General features: G+C 41.1%; 1 protein-coding gene across 1 annotated transcript in view; it reads right to left on the bottom strand.

Annotated features, from left to right (window-relative positions):
- Positions 1-1548: 1548 nt before the first annotated feature.
- Positions 1549-18233, bottom strand: part of ero1b (endoplasmic reticulum oxidoreductase 1 beta) — an 80849-nt gene continuing 64164 nt past the window's right edge. Inside the window, exons 15-16 of the mRNA XM_080191871.1 lie at positions 11220-11353; positions 1549-5564 (exon numbers count right to left, since the gene is read on the bottom strand). Coding sequence (XP_080047997.1) covers positions 5504-5564; positions 11220-11353 — 195 coding nt within the window. The 3' untranslated portion in view covers positions 1549-5503. The remainder of the gene's footprint in view (positions 5565-11219; positions 11354-18233) is intronic.

Raw genomic sequence — 18233 nt, 5'->3', positions numbered from 1 at the left:
ACCCACAACTCTAAGACACTGAGACCAGATTATTACATTGACAGTGTAGTAAAAAAGTCTGAGTTGCTGGATTCTAGTCTATTGAGCAGTTGGCATGCCTGAAACATGTACTTGGGGAATATGGTTGGCTCACTAAAGGGCTATGGTTATTCCAGAGTCCATCGCCACAGTTCAAAAGATTGTGGAATTTCAATTTTCATAAGTGCCAGTGATACTGTATGTCAAGTGTTCAAAGAACTCCTATCTTTCTGGACCCAGTAAACAATTTGTGTTCTGAAATTAATATTCCTTTATATTCTTAAGTTCACGTCCCTTAGCTTCTGCCTTGCCATTAAAATCTTCCAGGAATTTCATTTCTAGTGCCTTCAGAAACATTGACCTGATCATTTCTCAAATCAACCTGTTAGTTTATCCTAGCAGTTGACATATAGGTGGACGAAAATTATCTTTAATTTTTTTTTAAAACTGTTACCAAGAGATAATTTCTGAACACACAAAATTGACAGGCATGAAAAGATCAGCTAGTTCAAACTGGCCCTACATGATTAAACACTTACCTGTCCTGGACCAAAAAGAAAAAATATTTGGCAGAAGTCCTTTGATTGCCTAGAACTGGATGAATGATCCAGAGATTAAGATTAAAATATCATTGTAAATGTGTTGATCAGCACCAGAAGAACCTTGAAAGTGGTTGGATTGCAAAAGCCCAGTGTCCTTCAGAAAGGACAAATTGGTACGACATTCCAAAGTGTTTTATGTCAGTGTGGCATGACATCCCAATGTGTGGATTGTGTGCAGTTATGGTCTACTTTTCTAAGTAAGGATATTCTTGCTCTCAAGGGAGTGCAGTGAAGGTTACCAGGCTGATTCCTGGGAAGGCTCAAAGATTATGGAAAAAAACAGGATTAGACTTTCAAGTTGGATGATCAGCCATGATCATAACAAATGGCCTCCTTCTGCTTCTATCTTCTATGTTTTATGCCTCAGGCAATGTGAACCTGCTCAAGAGATCACACCATCCAAGTTTTATCTACAAAGGTTCTGGCTATCTAGTGCAATTGCTACCCTAGTCAAGAACTGGCCCAGCTCCCTCTTCTACACATTTCAGCTGATCTAACCAATTAAACAGCAATAAATGCCCAAGATGTAATTGAAGCAACATATATACTTTACAAAAGACTGTCAGAACTTTAGAGAGTATGTTTTAGTAAAAGCACAGATGAGACTTATGGCACAACACTTTCATTCACACAGTTGTCAGCTTCTTTCTCCTTATTCAAGGATGCTTAGTACAAGGAGAATCCTTCTTTGACCAGTTAATTTATTTGGTGAACTGGCATTTTGACTTAATCTGTAGATGTTGAAAGGAAATTAGCCCAATTGGCTGCAGCAACTTTCCCAGCACCAATAATAACAATGACATGGGAAGAGCGACATTGTTAGCTTGGTTGCATTTATCTTTTTTTAAAAAAAAGTTATACAACTAAAATAGCTGATTGGGGTGCCAGAAATACAAGGTAGTTTCAGACTTGGTTAACATACACATGCTCACACACAACCAATTTCCCAGTTTATTACTGCAAAGGAACAATAGTCACAGCTACATGAATGCACAAAGGTAATATTCATCTCTAAATGCATGATGAAATGTCATAACATCACTTGCAATATGGATCTTTCAACAGGCTGTTCTTAAAACAAGGTGTCAGTTTTCAAAATGGATAGCTAGGAAAAGTTATTTTTCTTTTTAAATAAATACATCTGACAAGTGCTGTAAACACAAGAGGTGCAATTCAATATTTTCAAAAATGTTGCTCTCTTTATGCTGAATAGACATACAGTACATCAAAACCAGAAAAAAAATCAACTCGGCAAGGTTTGGAACACAGGTGACTTGTGATCAAAGATTTTTTTAAAAAAGCATTTTTACAATCAGTTTTGTCACATTGACCAAGCAAGCACTCCTGTTGCTTAAGGCAGGATACAGATGCACCAAAATATTAGTGATCATGCAAATGAAAGTTAGGAAAGTGTTATAGTAACAGTGCAGTATCTGCAGCTAAAGATGATAGATTTTTGTATTTACTTTCAGAGTTGTAGTTGAAATAATACTTACACAAAAGGAAACAAATGCTTGGTTCACAGAACATGGGTTATTCCAGTCAACATTTACAAGTGTGCATTCAAAACAAATTACTGATTAACGATTTTAAGAACTTAGAGCAAGTGTGTGTCATTTTGTTACTTGGATTTCTGCTCTTCTCTGGCAAGGAAGGAATTGCAAATAGATAAAATTGCACACTGTAGAAACAACAATGGTTCTTCATTGCTACTTTCTGCTGAAACTGAGTGATGCAAAAAGACTACGCAGGAAAAAAAAGTGGCTCAGTATCTGGTTTCTTCCCTGAAATCATAGCTTATTAGGCAAATTAAAAAAAAGACTTCATTGCCTCTGCTCATTTAACATGTTGAAACAGTGTACATAGATATAAATTGTTTAAATGCTTGTCAGTACAATGCCAATTTGTTAGGCCCACATGACTTCAGCAGCTTGTTTTGTTGTACTCATATACTTTTCATATTTAAAACCATAGCTAACTATTATTTAGATTAGTTCTGATCTATACTAAATGATCACAAGTAGAATGAAGAAAATTGTTATTTCCAGTTCTAGCTTGAACCCACATGCATTCTCTTCTTCCAGAGCACCAAAAGCCAAAAGAGAAATTCCTGGTTTAAACAACTTGTTTTAAACAGATAGTGTTAAAATAAATGATATATTACAACAAAGATAAAATATTCATTATAAAAAAGCAATTAAGGTTGCTTAAGAATATAAAGGAGCATTAATTTGCTACTGGACAAATATTGGAATTCAATTGAAAACTGGATTTTTTCTTTGGTCTTTCTTGCTGTCAAAATTATGTTTTTAAAAAAAACTGCACCCCAACGCATCATTCTCTGATGGAGGTTTTCTGGCCAGTCAACATGCCTACGCATTCCCTTAACACAGATGTTTCCACTTGTGAAGGAGGTTAAAACTACAGGGCATAAATAAAAAAGACAGTTGCTAATAAATCCAATAAGGAATTTGAGCAAATTCTTTATCCAAAAAGTGGAACTTGCTATCACATGGACTAGTTGAGGTGAATACCATAAATACATTTAAGGAGGTAGGTAGATGAATACCCAAGGGAGAAAGGAATAGAAGGTTAGGAACATTTGAGCCTACTCTACCATTAAATAAGATCATGTCTGAATTTGTACATCACTCCCATCTTTCATCTCACGTAATCAGTATAACCTCTATCCCTTTCTTCCTAAGATAGTTAGCTAGCATTCCCTTAAGTGTATTTATGCTATCACCTCAATTACTGTGTAGAAGATTTCCCAATCGCACCATTCTCTGGATCAAGATGTTTCTTAGTGACCACCCTCTCTCCCACCAAAATGAATAGCATGATAACAGGTAATGTTATTTGCACTAATGCAGCTGCTATAAGCAGTTATCGGGTTAGATGAAGGAAAGGAAAATGGAGACCCACGTGTAGCATGAAAACCAGCATGGACCAGATGGTTATTTCTATTTACACACTCCATGGAACTCTCAGTGTAGTATACATCAAATTCGCTCTCCCAGTGGGTGCACTGACTAACTCAACTTAACACCTTCTCGAACCAAGAACCCAACTGGATTTAAGAATGCTTCATCCAACTGACACACAAGGTGTAAATTTAGAAGTACAAGCTTGCAGGCAGCAAGATCTAATGACTTCAATCTGCAAACCTTTAGCAAAGGTGCAGATATGCAAACAGTAATTTACTAATGGCATAATCTTTTCTGAACTTTTATATTTTAATATTTTGAGCATCTATGTGAACCAGGCAGAAATTTCACACCAACTATGCAGGGGCTGAACAAGTATCAGCAACAACCAAGAGATTAAGACACAAACAAAGGCAGGAAATACAGTTTACATAACAAAATATAGTCACTATTATTTGTGCTATATACATATATAATATATAACGATATCCTTGTTGCAGATGTTCCAACAATAACTTGCTTTAAGTCCACAAGTAGATTTTAAAGAGTCACATTGCTTTGACCCGCGCTTCCAAAAGGTTGCTCTCCATCAAGTACGTCAGCAGGTTAGGCAGCTATATTTGGTCATTTCAGAGAGACCTGCTTAATACAGGATACTAAAATCTAAAATAAAAGCAGTCATTGGGAACAAGCTACATCATGGTGCTGACATCTATTTTATGTGGAAAGCAAATTTTAAACAAATATTATTGCTTTTTGATTTTGAAAACCATTGTCATCTAAACTACTTCTTCTTGGTTTCTCTTCCTGAAGAGAAGTCCAACCCACAGCACCACATTCTCTACCACAGACAGGGCAAGGAGTCAGAATCCACCCCAGCTAGAAGAGGGACTGAACCTTGTGCTGTTAGCACCAATCTGATCCACATCAGCTGTCCTGTTCCCCCCCCAACCCCCAAACCATAAGTCCAAGTGCTGTGGCAGCACACACTCTTACTGCAGGCATGTTGCAGCCTGGAGCTATGGATAGTGATGGAGGCCCCAATTTCTTTCCATCACATGGTTAACATTTAGAAATACAGGGTTACCAAATTGTGAAAAAGAGAATCCTTGCATTTGGTCAAATCTGTAGATCGTTATGACGATCACAATATACTTTTTAAAAAAAAAGTTGTCTTAAAATCCTCCATTACTTTAGATTACCAACATTTAGAAACTGCTTCCATTTCTCCACAGGATTTGATTAAACACTTAACATTGCTAAAAAGCCCACTTAGCTCATTAAACAACAGTTGAAATTAACATTTTTCCAACTGTTGCTTTTTTTAATTACAAAAAGTAAAAGTACAAATGACACAATCTGACAGTAATGTACCCCAGAGTGACAGGAATTATTTTAAGGGAGCCTGATCATTTTACAGTTCATTTGAACTTTATGCCAATGATCAAAGATTTAGGAAGAACTGCCCAAAAACAATACTGACACGTTAGGTTTCAGAAACTCCTCTCAAATCATTGGGGATTAAAAATAACTTAATTTGCATTTTAAAAGTTTAGTGCAGACAAATCTAAAACTGTTCAGATTTATAACTTTCTTAAATGGATAAGGCTTGGCAGTTTTTGAAATCAAAGAAATCCAAATATGTGGTCAGTTAAAAACTTACAGACCATGAACACTGTAGGTTTGGGAATAATTAAGAACCTTCAGAACATTTAATTCTATTAGGCTCACAAGGAAATGCTATTAAATGAAATGAAGTGGTTGTTCACTGTTACTAAACCAAGTTCATCTCTTTACCTTTTATTCACTCAAATGTAGTTCAAGGTCAACGCAATACTGTAAAATGTGCAACAGCTACTGGATCCCTGAAGAGTCTGAAGTTTTGTTGAGTGCCAGAGGCTGGGACAATGTTACAAAGTCTTGACCCAGCACCCATCTTTGTTTCCACAGCATTTGTTACCTCTTGCCCTTCAACAGCATTTTGAAATTCTGTAACTCTTGTATACTTGTTGAAAGTCTGAAAGAACAAAGCAGCAAGGTTATACAACAGCTTCAAGACTATAGGAGTCAGCTTTTTTTAAATAGCTATAGTGCATAAGCCCAAAGGCTACAGACTGGAATGAAGAAAGGGAAGACAACTAGAACACTTCACTAGCCACAAGTTCCCCATTTCAGGGAGAAACCTATGCACATTATGGAACTGTGCTGCTTCCTTAAAGAGCATTTTAGGAGCAGCACGGTGGCACAGCGGTTAGCACTGCTGTCTCACAGCACAAGAGACCATGGTTTGACTCCTGGTTGGGTCACTGTCTGTACGGAACCTGCACTGGTTTCCCCCATGTGTTCTGGTCCAAAAAACGTGGTTAGGCGCACTGGCTGTGCGAAATTCTCCCTCAGGTGTACCCAAAGTGTGACGACTATGGGATTTTCACAATAACTTCACTGCAGTGTTAACGCAAGCCTACTTGTGACACTAATAAATCAACTTTTAATTGGCTTCTTCAAAGTTAATAAGCACACAATTTAAATAATTTAACAAGTATTATGGGATAATTTAAGTAAAATGGATCCGTGGAAGAAATAATTCATACGTTTCTTGCACTTGCCCTAAGTAGCCTCCATGTAGCTATGTATCACGAAATATCACATATGACCAATGTTATATCCACAAATCTGTTTGACACATCAGTGTGGCTGATATTCAACATTCAGGGTTCCTCTGAAATGATCCACAGTCCCAACTCAATAACCAGGCAAAATTAACTTAAACCTTAATGTTAGAAATGCGATGACAGTGCTGCAATTAGTATGTGTCATCACCAAAATGCATTAAGACAACACATTAAACCACACATAGCTGTATCTCAAGTTAATGATCAGATATTGCCCATCATAGACTGTGATAACAGCCACTTACAGCAGTGGTAAGGGCGTAGATGGATAGGAAACTTATCTTGCCTGATTCTTTGGTCCAATTAAAGCTTTCCTTAACCTTCTGTTCAAAAAGAGAACAATTCCAGTCTCCCCATATAACAAATAAAAACAGAAAATGCTATATAAACTCAGCAGGTTTGGCAACATCTGTGGACTGAAACAGAGTTAATGGGCCCTATGTTACCATTTTGATTTGAAGTGCTGGGTGGACTTGAAGCTGGGAATGCTTCAGATCTGACTTTTAGACCTGTTCTCAGGTGCCCCCATAAGCAAACTGCCTGCAAAAATATCAGCAATTCCAAATCGTGCTGTAGAAGCCTGTGGACAGGGCTTAACCCACCCAAAACCCTGCAGCTCTAATTGGCGCATGTGCCAAAAAAGATAGAATGCTGCTCCCCTGCCACATTGCTCCTGGGCTGCTTAATGCCTCCCCTGGCCCCCACAGACATTGCCTGAGATAGTGGGGGATAAGGGGGGCAGTAATGTTGGGGATAGGGCAGTGTGGCAGCAGAACCCCCCTTCCTATCCACTGAATTCAAGCAAAGTGGCAGTGAGCCCTGTCCCCTTTCCCTCCACTGATCTCAGACAGAGTCCTCCCCACCCGCCCCCCACTCCGCCAAACGACTTTCCCGCCACTGATGTCAGGTAGAATGGTAACATATGCCCCCCTTTCCCTCCACTGAAGATAACAGAATGAACTAATTGGAGAAGAGTGGGAGCAAAACTGAACAAGGGGCAGGTGGACACGTGGGGAGGGGTGGGTTGTGTTGAGGAAGGCCAAGGAAACCTAACAAAATAGGAGATCAAGATGGAGGGGAAGTTCACTATCCGCAAAGTGGTCACTCAGTCTGCATCTAGTCTCGCCAATGTAGAGACAACTGCATTAGGAGTAGCACATAAAGTGGACCAAGTTGAAGAAGATGCAAGTGAAACACCTCGGGCCTTTGGACAATGAGGAGCGAGGAGGCACTTGCATGGGAAGGTGATGAAAGATTGGAGGTGATGGAAGGGTCCCTGTGGAAGGTTGACATGGGATTGGGAGGGGGTGGTTAAGTAAAGATATGTTAGAGTTGGTGGAAATGGTGCTGGATAATACCTCAAATGCAGAGAGGTTGGCTGGGTGAAAAGTGATAACAGGGATCTGGTCATGGTCTTGGGAGGGAAGGTGTGAGGGTAGGGGGAGGGAAAAGGCAGACAAGTTCAAAGCGAAGGTGGCATCATTGGAACAGATGCAACCAAGGCAGAGAAAAAGAGTGATATGGAGTCCTTACAGAGGGCAGGGTGTGAGGAGCTGTAGTCAAAGCTATGGGAATCATTGATTGGTGTATTGGTGGTCAGTCTATCGTCAGAAATGGAGACAGAGAAGTCAAGGAAGGGAAGTGTTAGAGATAGAACAGATAGAAGGTAAGACAAGGGTGAAAATTGGGATAAAAAAAAAATGATATATTGTTCCAGGTCCAGATGAGAGCATCAAGGGGCAGCGAAATAGCCATCATTGAGGGAAAAATGCCTGAGTAAGACTGGAACAAGGAATGTTCCACATACCCAATAACAAGACAGGAATAACCAGGGCCCATGTGGGTATCCATAGCCACACCTTTTATTTGCAGTGAGACAAGTTAAAAGGAGAAATTATTTAGTGACAGAACAAGTTCATCCAAGTGGAGGAGTATGTTTGGACCTCTGCTCGAAGAAGAGTGGAAAGCCCAAAGATCTTCCGGTGGGGGAAGGGGGTGTAGAGGGATTGGATATCCAAAGAGAAAGGAGCTAGTTAGGGCTGGAAACTGATGTGATGTAGGGTATTGGAGGAATCACAAACATAGCTGAGAAGGAACGAGGCAATGGGAGTGAGAACAGAGTCAAGATGGGAAGAAATCAGTTTAGTGGGACAGGAACACGCTGATGCACTGGATTTACCTGGGCAGTCTCGTTTGTGGGTTTCAGCAAACACACAGAAGTAGGTTGTGCAGGGTTGGACGACTCTGAGGTTGGAAGCTATGGAGGAAAGATTCCCCACAGGCAATAAAGGTCATAGTGTTCTGGAAACAATGGCTTGACTTTTGGTGGTGGGATCATGGTCCGGGGGAGGTAGGAATAATGCCTGACAGTTGACATTCAACCTCTGGGAAGTAGATGCTAGTACACCGGAAAACAATACCACAATTGCTGGCAGGTTTGATAACAAGGTGAAAGTTGGATCCAAGAGAACGGCTGCAAGATCAGAAGATAGATTGGAGTGGGTAATAGGGACAGAGAAATTGAGGTGGCTGAGGCCCTGTTAACGGCTCTCAAAAATATCAATAGCAGGTGGAAGGCCAGGAGGGGAGTCCAGGTTGAGGGAGAATACTCAAAGGATCTACTGAACAGGGTGGGGGAGGAATCCTGCCCGAAGTGAGGACAGAGGTGAAGGCGAGTTCTGAAGAGCTCAGCATTGTGCCAAGCCTGAAATTCATTGAGGTGAGGACATAAGGGGATGAAGCCGAGTCCTTTGAGTACAGAACGTGCAGCATCAGGGAGTGGAAGGTCAGATAGTATGGTGCATTCACAGTAGGGGATGGGATTGTAAAAAGGAATGGGGTCAGAGGGATGGAAGTGTATGTGGAGGGTTCTGGAAAGACATTGGTATCCGTAACTTTCTGGAGCTTGCATTCCTTAACACCAGGAGGAAAAAAAAATGTTTTGTTAAGATATCAGGTGATTCCAAAAACGAAATGGAACTGGGATAATGATAGTTTTGAGGGGGCTTCGGTGCTGCTGAAGAGGTCCAGTGTGTACGTGTGTAGATCGCAAATTTTGACGAGAACAGCAGTCTGGAGAACTTTGAATGGCCTGGAGATCTCTGTAATCTTGGGTGGTTTCAAAACACAAGGGATGGAATTTCAGAGTCAGAGTGAGGTGATACCCAACTCAAATAGGATGCACAGTGCATAAGAACATAAGAAATAGGAGCAGGAGTAGGCCAACTAGCCCTTCGAGCCTGCCCCGCCATTCAATAAGATCATGGCTGATCTGTCGTGTCTTAATTCCACATCCCCACCCTCTCCCCATAACCCTTAATCCCCTCTCTTATCAAAAACCCATCAACCCGCGTCTTAAAAATATTTAGCGAGGTGGCCTCCACCACTTCAACGGGCAGAGAATTCCAGAGATTCACCACCCTTTGCGTGAAGAAGTTCCTCCTCAACTCTGTTCCAAACCGCCCCCCCCCCCCCACCTTTATCTTGAGGCGGTGCCCCCTAGTCCTGCTATCCTTTTTTGCTTAGGCACGCTACAGCTTCTGGACTTGATACAGATTTGAACAACTTCAGTCAGTGAACTTTGCTCTCCATCTTGACTCCATGCCACCCTTCTCCACTGTTTATTTCAAAACCGCACCCCTCCCCCACTTGGCCAACTGTCCTGGATGTTTAAATTTGCTTCCACTGAGCATTAATCTTCATTCTTCTTGTAACACATTCCATTAACACACCACTTTGTCTTATGCCAATGACACCTTTATCAATTTCTCCTCTGCTGTGACCTATATCTATATCCTGCCTCATGTCCTCCACAACTATATAATTTATTACATTTCTACTCTGGTTTGAATCATACAGGTGTGTAAATAATGGATTGGGGACATTTGATTTTTAATTTCCTGCTACGGGGAAGTTCCAGTAACACACTTTCAATAGTTCAAACTTCCCTGCTGCTCTTCCTGCGCACCTTTTGCTTCAGGTTCACATACCTGCACATCGTGGTATGGAATGCAAAAGTACTAAAGCGACATTGAGTTAAAGCATTATGCTCCTGCTTTGTAAACGCACCGACTAAATAAACGAACAAGTCTCAAAAACTGTGTTCACGGGGCCGACTATATTAAATATGATGGAATACAATGGGGGAAATTTAAATATTTCGAAGTCCATGACAATATTACCCGAGTATGTGGGTTACACACCAGCCCACTCAAAAAGTGCTTCTTCCCTGCTGCCATCAGACTTTTGAATGGGCCTATTTTATATTAACTTGATCTTTCTCTACACCCTAGCTATGACTGTAATACTACATTTTGCACTCTCGTTTCCTTCTCTATGAACAGTATGTTTTGTCTGTACAGCGTGCAAGAAACAATACTTTTCACTGTATGTTAATGTGATAATAATAAACCAAATAAAAAATCCATTCAAGTACAATAGTTACAAGTTTAAGAACTCTCACATGTTTGTGTTATCACTGATTGACATGGTTCTGGTCATACATTCCGTACATCAGAGCAAGACTTGATAGAACAAGTACTCAGTCAGTGGAACTAACTATATTAATTGACTTTATATTGAGGAGGTGGCAGATATAAGCTTCACTTCCTACGCTTCCTAGAAACAAATGGGCTCATTGTTGGGATTCCTGGTTTACAACAGGTCTCCAGTACTTCTAAGTGGCTATTATTCATGTGTGCATGACAATGAATGCCACATGCCAATCAACTGTACAGCAATACAGCCAAGACAGAAAAGGACTTCATTGGATGCCACATATGCTTTTAGCTATAGTCACTAAAAACTACTGGTGTCTAAACTAACCCACGGGATTAGAAACAATTTTTAAAAACACCTTCACAACAGTCTGAAAGAGATCAGCTAATCCACAGTAACCAGTGTTCTACACAACCTAGATGGCAACTCATTGGGCCAATTAGATGAACCCTCTTCCTTTGATAATACATTAAAATACAGCACATTTAGGAAGCAGTTCTTACCTGCCAAATGCATTCAGAAGAGCAACAACTTCCTGTCTAGTCAGCTGAAAGCCTGATGAAGGACTTCGCTCGGGAAGATTCTTGATCTCGCGTTCAGAAAATAAAATCTTCAGAGCAGTACCCAAACCCTGAGTCTGGAGAGGAGACCAGAAAATAAAAATAAGTGTTTTGCTGCCTTTTCTAGGCAAGGTTGTGCACTGGGGATATTTTAATCAGTTGACTTTGGGTTTTTCAATTGCTCCATCTTATGGTTAAATTTTGACAAAAGTCATCAACCTGATGTTTTCACCCTCCACCAAATGTTGCCTGACCTGCTGGACATGTCTAATATGTTTTCCTTTTATCCATCACACAAACCAGCCTCCCATCCATTACCTCTGTCTACGTTTTCTGCTGCCTTGACAAAGCAGCCAGCATAATTAAGGACCCAAGCACCCCAGACATTTTCTTCCTTCGGGAAGAAGATACAAAAGTCTGAGGTTACATACCAACCCACTCAAGAAGTACTTCTTCCCTGCTGCCATGAGACTTTTGAATGGGCCTATTTTATATTAACTTGATCTTTCTCTACACCCTAGCTATGACTGTAATACTACATTCTGCACTGTCTCGTTTCCTTCTCTATGAACAGTTTGTATAGCGCGCAAGAAACAATACTTTTCACTGTATGTTAATATGTGATAATAATAAACTAAATAAAAAATCCATTTTGAAGTACAAGTTACAAGTTTAAGCAATATTTTGGAACTGGTTCAAAAAAAAACCTTCTAATACTGAAGCTAGGACTAAGGGCGAGTACTGTGGTGCAGAGAACTGATGAGGTCAACCTGAAATGTTAGCTGTTTCTCTCCACATACACTACTGGACCTGATGAGATCTTCTGCATTTTTGTTCTTATTACTAAATTAAACCATGGCAGTGGAACACTGGAGAAGGAAAGATATGAGCAATTCTTCATCAGAGTGATCAAAGTCTGAAATTGACTCCTAGATAGGTTACTGCATTCCTCAGGAAATCAGAGTTTCAATGGCAACATTCACTTTTCACATGCACATCTTCTGGGCCTGTGGACAATGATGGTAGAGCTTCCAGCATTCTTTCAAGCACATCTCTGGAATTCTCTGCCCGTTGAAGTGGTGGAGGCTGCCTCGCTAAATATTTTTAAGACGCGGGTTGATGGGTTTTTGATAGGAGAGGGGATTAAGGGTTATGGGGAGAGGGCGGGAAAGTGGAACTGAGCAGCGACAGATCAGCCATGATCTTGTTGAATGGCGGGGCAGGCTCGAAGGGCTGGATGGCCTACTCCTGCCCCTATTTCTTATGTTCTTATGGCTGACCAGGAATCTATCCCACTCTTATTTCCTGCCACTGGCATGTCTTGGAAGGATTTGTGGTTGCATATCAATCACATTTGGCCACATTATGGATACACATACATTGTCCAGCCAATCCTGAGGTGTGACTTAAACTTCTAGCTCAGGGGTAGGGATGCTACCCACTATATCACAAGACACCCCTCAGATGGAGCAGTGGAAGCAAAAACTCTGGAATCCTTTAAGAAACAAGCAGTTGTCATAACGGGGATGACATCAGGATTTCTAAATGACAGAACAAAAATATCCAGAGTAGCGTCCTTTATCCTTTGGTAAGAAGGATAATTTCCTCTGAATAATAGCAATAACTAGAGCAACTAATTATGTGAGAAACCAGAAAGTGAAGTATTGCAAGGCTTAAGGAGACCAGGTGGGGATAAACCTGCACTAGGGTAACTGGAGGGCTGGAAACAAGCACCAAAACACCTCCTTTACGTTTATTATTAATGTCACAAGTCGGCTTACATTAACACTACAACGCAGTTACTGTGAAAATCCCCTAGTCACCACACTCTGGTGCCTGTCTGGGTCATGATGTGGGTATGCCGGCGTTGGACTGGCGTAAACACAGTAAAAAGTCTGACAACACCAGGTTTTAGTCCAACCTATTTATTTGATAATATACTCACAAGCTTTCGGGGTTAGCCCCTTCGTCAGGTGAATGGAGAGTTCTGGCCTCAGACAGAGCATATAAAGCACAGACAGTTTAGAGATTACTGATTAGAATGCGAATCCTTACACCTAACCTGCTGTTCAAGACCTGAAGTGGCTGATAATGTGAGTGGAAGGAGCACTGATCACAGTTTAAAGAGATGTGTATTGTCTCCAGACAGTATAGTGAGTGAGGTTTTGCAAACCCAGGCAAGTCACGGGGGTTACAGATAGTGCGACATGAACCCAAGATCCCTGTTGAGACCGTCCTTATGTGTGCGGAACTTGGCTATCAGTCTCTGTTCAGCGACTCTGCGCTGTCGTGTGTCGTGAAGGCCGCCTTGGAGAATGCTTACCCGAAGGTCAGAGGCTGAATGCCCGTGACCACTGACGTGTTCGCCAACAGGAAGGGAACAGTCTTGCCTGGTGACTGTCGAGCGATGTTCATTCATCCGTTGTCGTAGCGTCTGCATGGTCTCCCCAATGTACCATGCTTCGGGACATCCTTTCTTGCAACATATCAGGTAGACAATGTTGGCCGAGTTGCAAGAGTATTTACCATGTACCTGGTGGATGGTATTCTCACGTGTGATGATGGTATCCATGTCGATGATCCGGCATGTCTTGCAGAGGTTGCTGTGGCAGGGTTGTGTGGTATTGTGGTCACTGTTCTCCTGAAGGCTGGGTAGTTTGCTGCGAACAATGGTCTGTTTGAGGTTGTGTGGTTGTCTGAAAGCAAGAAGTGGGGGTGTGGGGATAGCCCTGGCGAGATGTTCGTCTTCATCAATGATATGTTGAAGACTCCGGAGAAGATGTCGTAGCTTCTCCGCTCCGGGGAAGTACTGGACGACGAAGGGTACTCTGTCCACTGTGTCCTGTGTTTGCCTTCTGAGGAGATCGGTGCGGTTTTTCGCTGTGGCGCATCGGAACTGCCGATCTATGAGTCGAGCACCATATCCTGTTCTTATGAGGGCATCTTTCAGGGTCTGGAGGTGTCTGTCACGATCCTCCTCATCTGAGCAAATCCTGTGTATACGGAGGGCTTGTCCATAGGGAATGGCTTCTTTAACATGTTTAGGGTGGAAACTGGAGAAGTGGAGCATTGTGAGATTGTCTGTGGGCTTGCGGTACAGTGAGGTGCTGAGGTGACCGTCCTTAATGGAGATGCATGTGTCCAAGAATGCAACTGATTCTGGGGAATAGTCCATGGTGAGTCTGATGGTGGGGTAGAATTGCCTGTCTGGGTAACAGACAGAATTTAGCAAGGCCAATGCACCCTAACCAGCACGTCTTTTGGACTGTGAAAGGAAACCGGAAGAAACCCATGCAGACACAGGGAGAATGTGCAAACTCCGCACAGACTGTAACCAAACTGGGAATCAAATGAGTCCCTGGTGCTGTCACCACTGCCCATTTGGTAAGCATAGTGGATAAAGCAGTCGTCTTTGTCAGACTGCAGATCCTGGCTGAAAGCATTTATTCTGAATCCCACTGTAGTTTCACAGCTGGAAGATCCACATAACCTTCTCAATTCAGCAATCAAAAGAGAAGTCCCACAAACACAGGGGGCCACTATATATGGTTTTCATTGAATATGTTGACGAGATCAACCACGTGAGCAGAGGTGGTCTATTTAATCTGAAGAAAACTGGCTGTCTGCAGAAGCTGCTCAGCGTAATGTGCAAGAAATGAATGGTAACTTTGGAGAGCTTGAAGTTCCATAGTAAAGTCAAACAACTTGCATTCTGACACCAAAACTGTCGTGTTCTTCTCATTGTGGCTGTCATATGCCTTCTAATCATCTACAAACTGTATTTCTGACATACAAGAGCTTTCTGAGATCCTAGACAAGTGTGCTAAGTCCTCATCAGGGAATGATTCTATACTAATGATGGCATGCTAGCATTCCACACTGAAGAATATCTGCAACATCAAATGGAAAGACTCTCATGTCTACAGAAAGGTTGGGTTGATCATTAGCATCAAGGTGACAGATGTTGCCATATCAAATCAGTTGTGGCACAGCTGCAGGTTGTTGACAACTTCACCTATCAACGCTCCTCAATCACTCATGACCTGTTATTTGATTGTGAAATCAAAAGCTATAGCTGTTATTTACAAGCTGCAAGAACAAGGACCAACTGATTGAGAACTTCGGAGTCTACTAGGAAGCATCCTCCTCTATGATCATGAGACCTGGGTAACATATGATAGGCAAAAATGGCAGTTTCAGAATTTTTAATATCCTCTGATCTGTCAAGAGGTGCTAAGATGACCAACTCAGAGGTCCTGATATATGCTAATCCCATTAATATACGCTCACTGCAAAGCCAATGACATATGAGCTGGTTCAGCATGTTCATCAGATGATGAATGGCCATATACCCAAAGACAGCCTGTACGATGAATTTCTCCATCCACTTTTCATCTGCAGTAAATGCTGCAGAGACTGTCATGCTAGAGGGTGGCTCCTGAGTCACAACAGGAACGATTTGACACATCTGACCACCAAGGCGCAAACCACCATCTCACAAGATGGAAGGCTGCCAAAGAAGTCAGATAAATTCTGGGCCGGAACTGAATGGTGTCACGGAATCTTTTACACCCATCTGGGAGGGCAGATGGGACTTCAGTTTAACATCTGAAAAATGCAACCAACAATACTGCAGCACGCCAAGTACTGAAGTGTCAGCATCTGATTATGTGCTTAAGTCTGGAAATGGAAATGGTGGGAGTGCTACCACTGAGCCATGGTTCACACCTGAGGGAGAATGCTGCTATTCCAAAAAAATCTTTAAATAATTGCAATCAGTTCAAAGAGGAAAAAAGTTAAAAGTTTGAAATCAAAAGTAATCTTTTTATTCTACAACGCTAAAATTGGACATTAAATTCAGCCAAGAATACCCTGATCCAAAATTAAAATATTAAATTTACTACCTGCCATTTGTATTAACAATTTAAACTTTGGAACCAAAGCAAATTCCTAAAATAATGGATGATACCAATTTTTGGGTGAGGGGACTGCAGAGGGATGGCGTCAATCTGAGGAGGACTGCAAAAAAAATTACAAGGCAACATTAATAAACCTGCAGCATGGAAATATAAATGGACAAATAAACGTCAACCTTGCTATAAAATGAGGTATTCATGTTGGTAGGAAAAAAATTAGAATGTCATCTATCGGTTGGGAAAGAAGAGTTTGAATGGGATAGAGAAGCAATGGATCCAGGCGTATAAATACACAAATCACTAAAAACATAGCCATGCAGGTGAATAAAGTAAGACAGCAAATCAACCACTAAGATTTATTCCGATACAGATATATTTGAAAAGTAGAGAATTTGTTTCAAACCTTGGTTAAACCACAATTCTAACTCTCAAATTATGAAATAGATATAAAGGCACTGGAGGAAGTGGAAGAAAGATTTCCAAGGCAGAACCAGAAGTGTGGGATCACAGCTGTACGGTAAAAGATGAACAAGCTTAGTTTCATTTAACTTCAAAGAGGTTGAGGGATAACTGAATACAAATCTTTAAAACTATGAAATGTTTTGAAGGTTAGACACTGAGTGCCTTGCTTCTATTGTGGGAAAGCATAATGATCACAAAAAGAAATCAGATAGCGAATTCAGAAAATTTACTTGCCTATGTTTTTGATGTAGAATTCACTATCAATATTCCCTCTAGGATACACAGTCACGCAACAAACTGGAAGCTGCTGCACATGCCATGCTTATGCCCAATTTAAGATAATACATGCACTTGGCTATGCAAAATAATTTCAACTTTCAGCATATTTCAACAAACAAATCATGGACAAAAAGTGGAATGTTGTTTGGTTCTACAGGGAGTAGCTGAGGTGTACGTAAACAGTCTGAAGTACATGGACAATAGTCAGGCTTGGGCTGACAAGTGGCAATTAACATTGTGCCGCACAAGTGCCAGGCAATGACCATTTCTGACAAGAGAATAGAACCACCCACCCCCTCACCCTTTACATTCAATGGCATTAACATCACAATATCCTGGGGGTTAACACTGGACAGAAAATGAACTGGAATAGTCAAATAAATACTGTGGCAAAAAGGGCAAGTAAGGGGCTAGTAATCCTGCGGCAAGCAGCTCATGTCACAACTCAAACTTGTCCACAATATCAAAACACAAACCAGGAGTGCGATGGAGTACTTTACCCTTGCTTACACCAGTGCAGCTCCAAAAAAAACCTCAACAAACTAATACCATCCAGGACAAAGGAGCCTGCTTGATTGGCACCCTATTCACATCCATCACCAATACACAGTACTATTTACATGACGCAGTGCAAGAATTTACCAAGGCTCCTTAGACTACACAATTCAGACCCATTACTGTTTAGGACAAAGGCAAGATATGTTGAAATGCCGCTACCTGAAAATTCCCCTGCAACCCACACAGCATCAGGAGTTGGAAATTTACCATTGTTCTTCCACTGCTGTCAGGTCAAAATTCTGGAACTTCTTCCTGACAGTACTGCACCTACATGATATAGGCTGCAATGGTTCAAGAAGGGAGCTCACCACTACCTTTCCAAGGTCCAATAGGGATGGACAATAAATACTGGCCTAGTCAGCAACACCCATATTGCTTGAATGAATAAAAAAAACTTCAAAAAAAGCACGAGGGAGAAGAAAATATTCCCATTCTGTGTGTTTTATCTAATTCTATATAAAAGACTAATTTTGATGGTGTTTCCATTCATTTCTTCAATAAATGGAATGTAATTTTTAAAAATATCCATATTCAAGCATTGCTTTTAGGGTGAAGGTTTTTGCCATGCATTAAGGCAACAGAATCAACAGTTTAGGTTATTAAAGAGCATTTACCTGCCAGAAGTTGATGAGTGCTCGAGTGGTGAGTCAGTTTAAATTTGTTAATATTTGGTAGAAAAAGAACTAATTGTTCAACGTGTGGCACCTTTATCAGTCACATGTGAAATTAGGGAATCGCATAA

This window comes from Carcharhinus amblyrhynchos, chromosome 7, assembly GCF_965287045.1.
Source record: "Carcharhinus amblyrhynchos chromosome 7, sCarAmb.v2.hapA, whole genome shotgun sequence".
Lineage (NCBI taxonomy): Eukaryota > Metazoa > Chordata > Chondrichthyes > Carcharhiniformes > Carcharhinidae > Carcharhinus > Carcharhinus amblyrhynchos.
The sequence above is the reverse complement of the archived record's forward strand: the minus strand, read 5'-3'. Positions and strand labels throughout refer to the sequence as shown.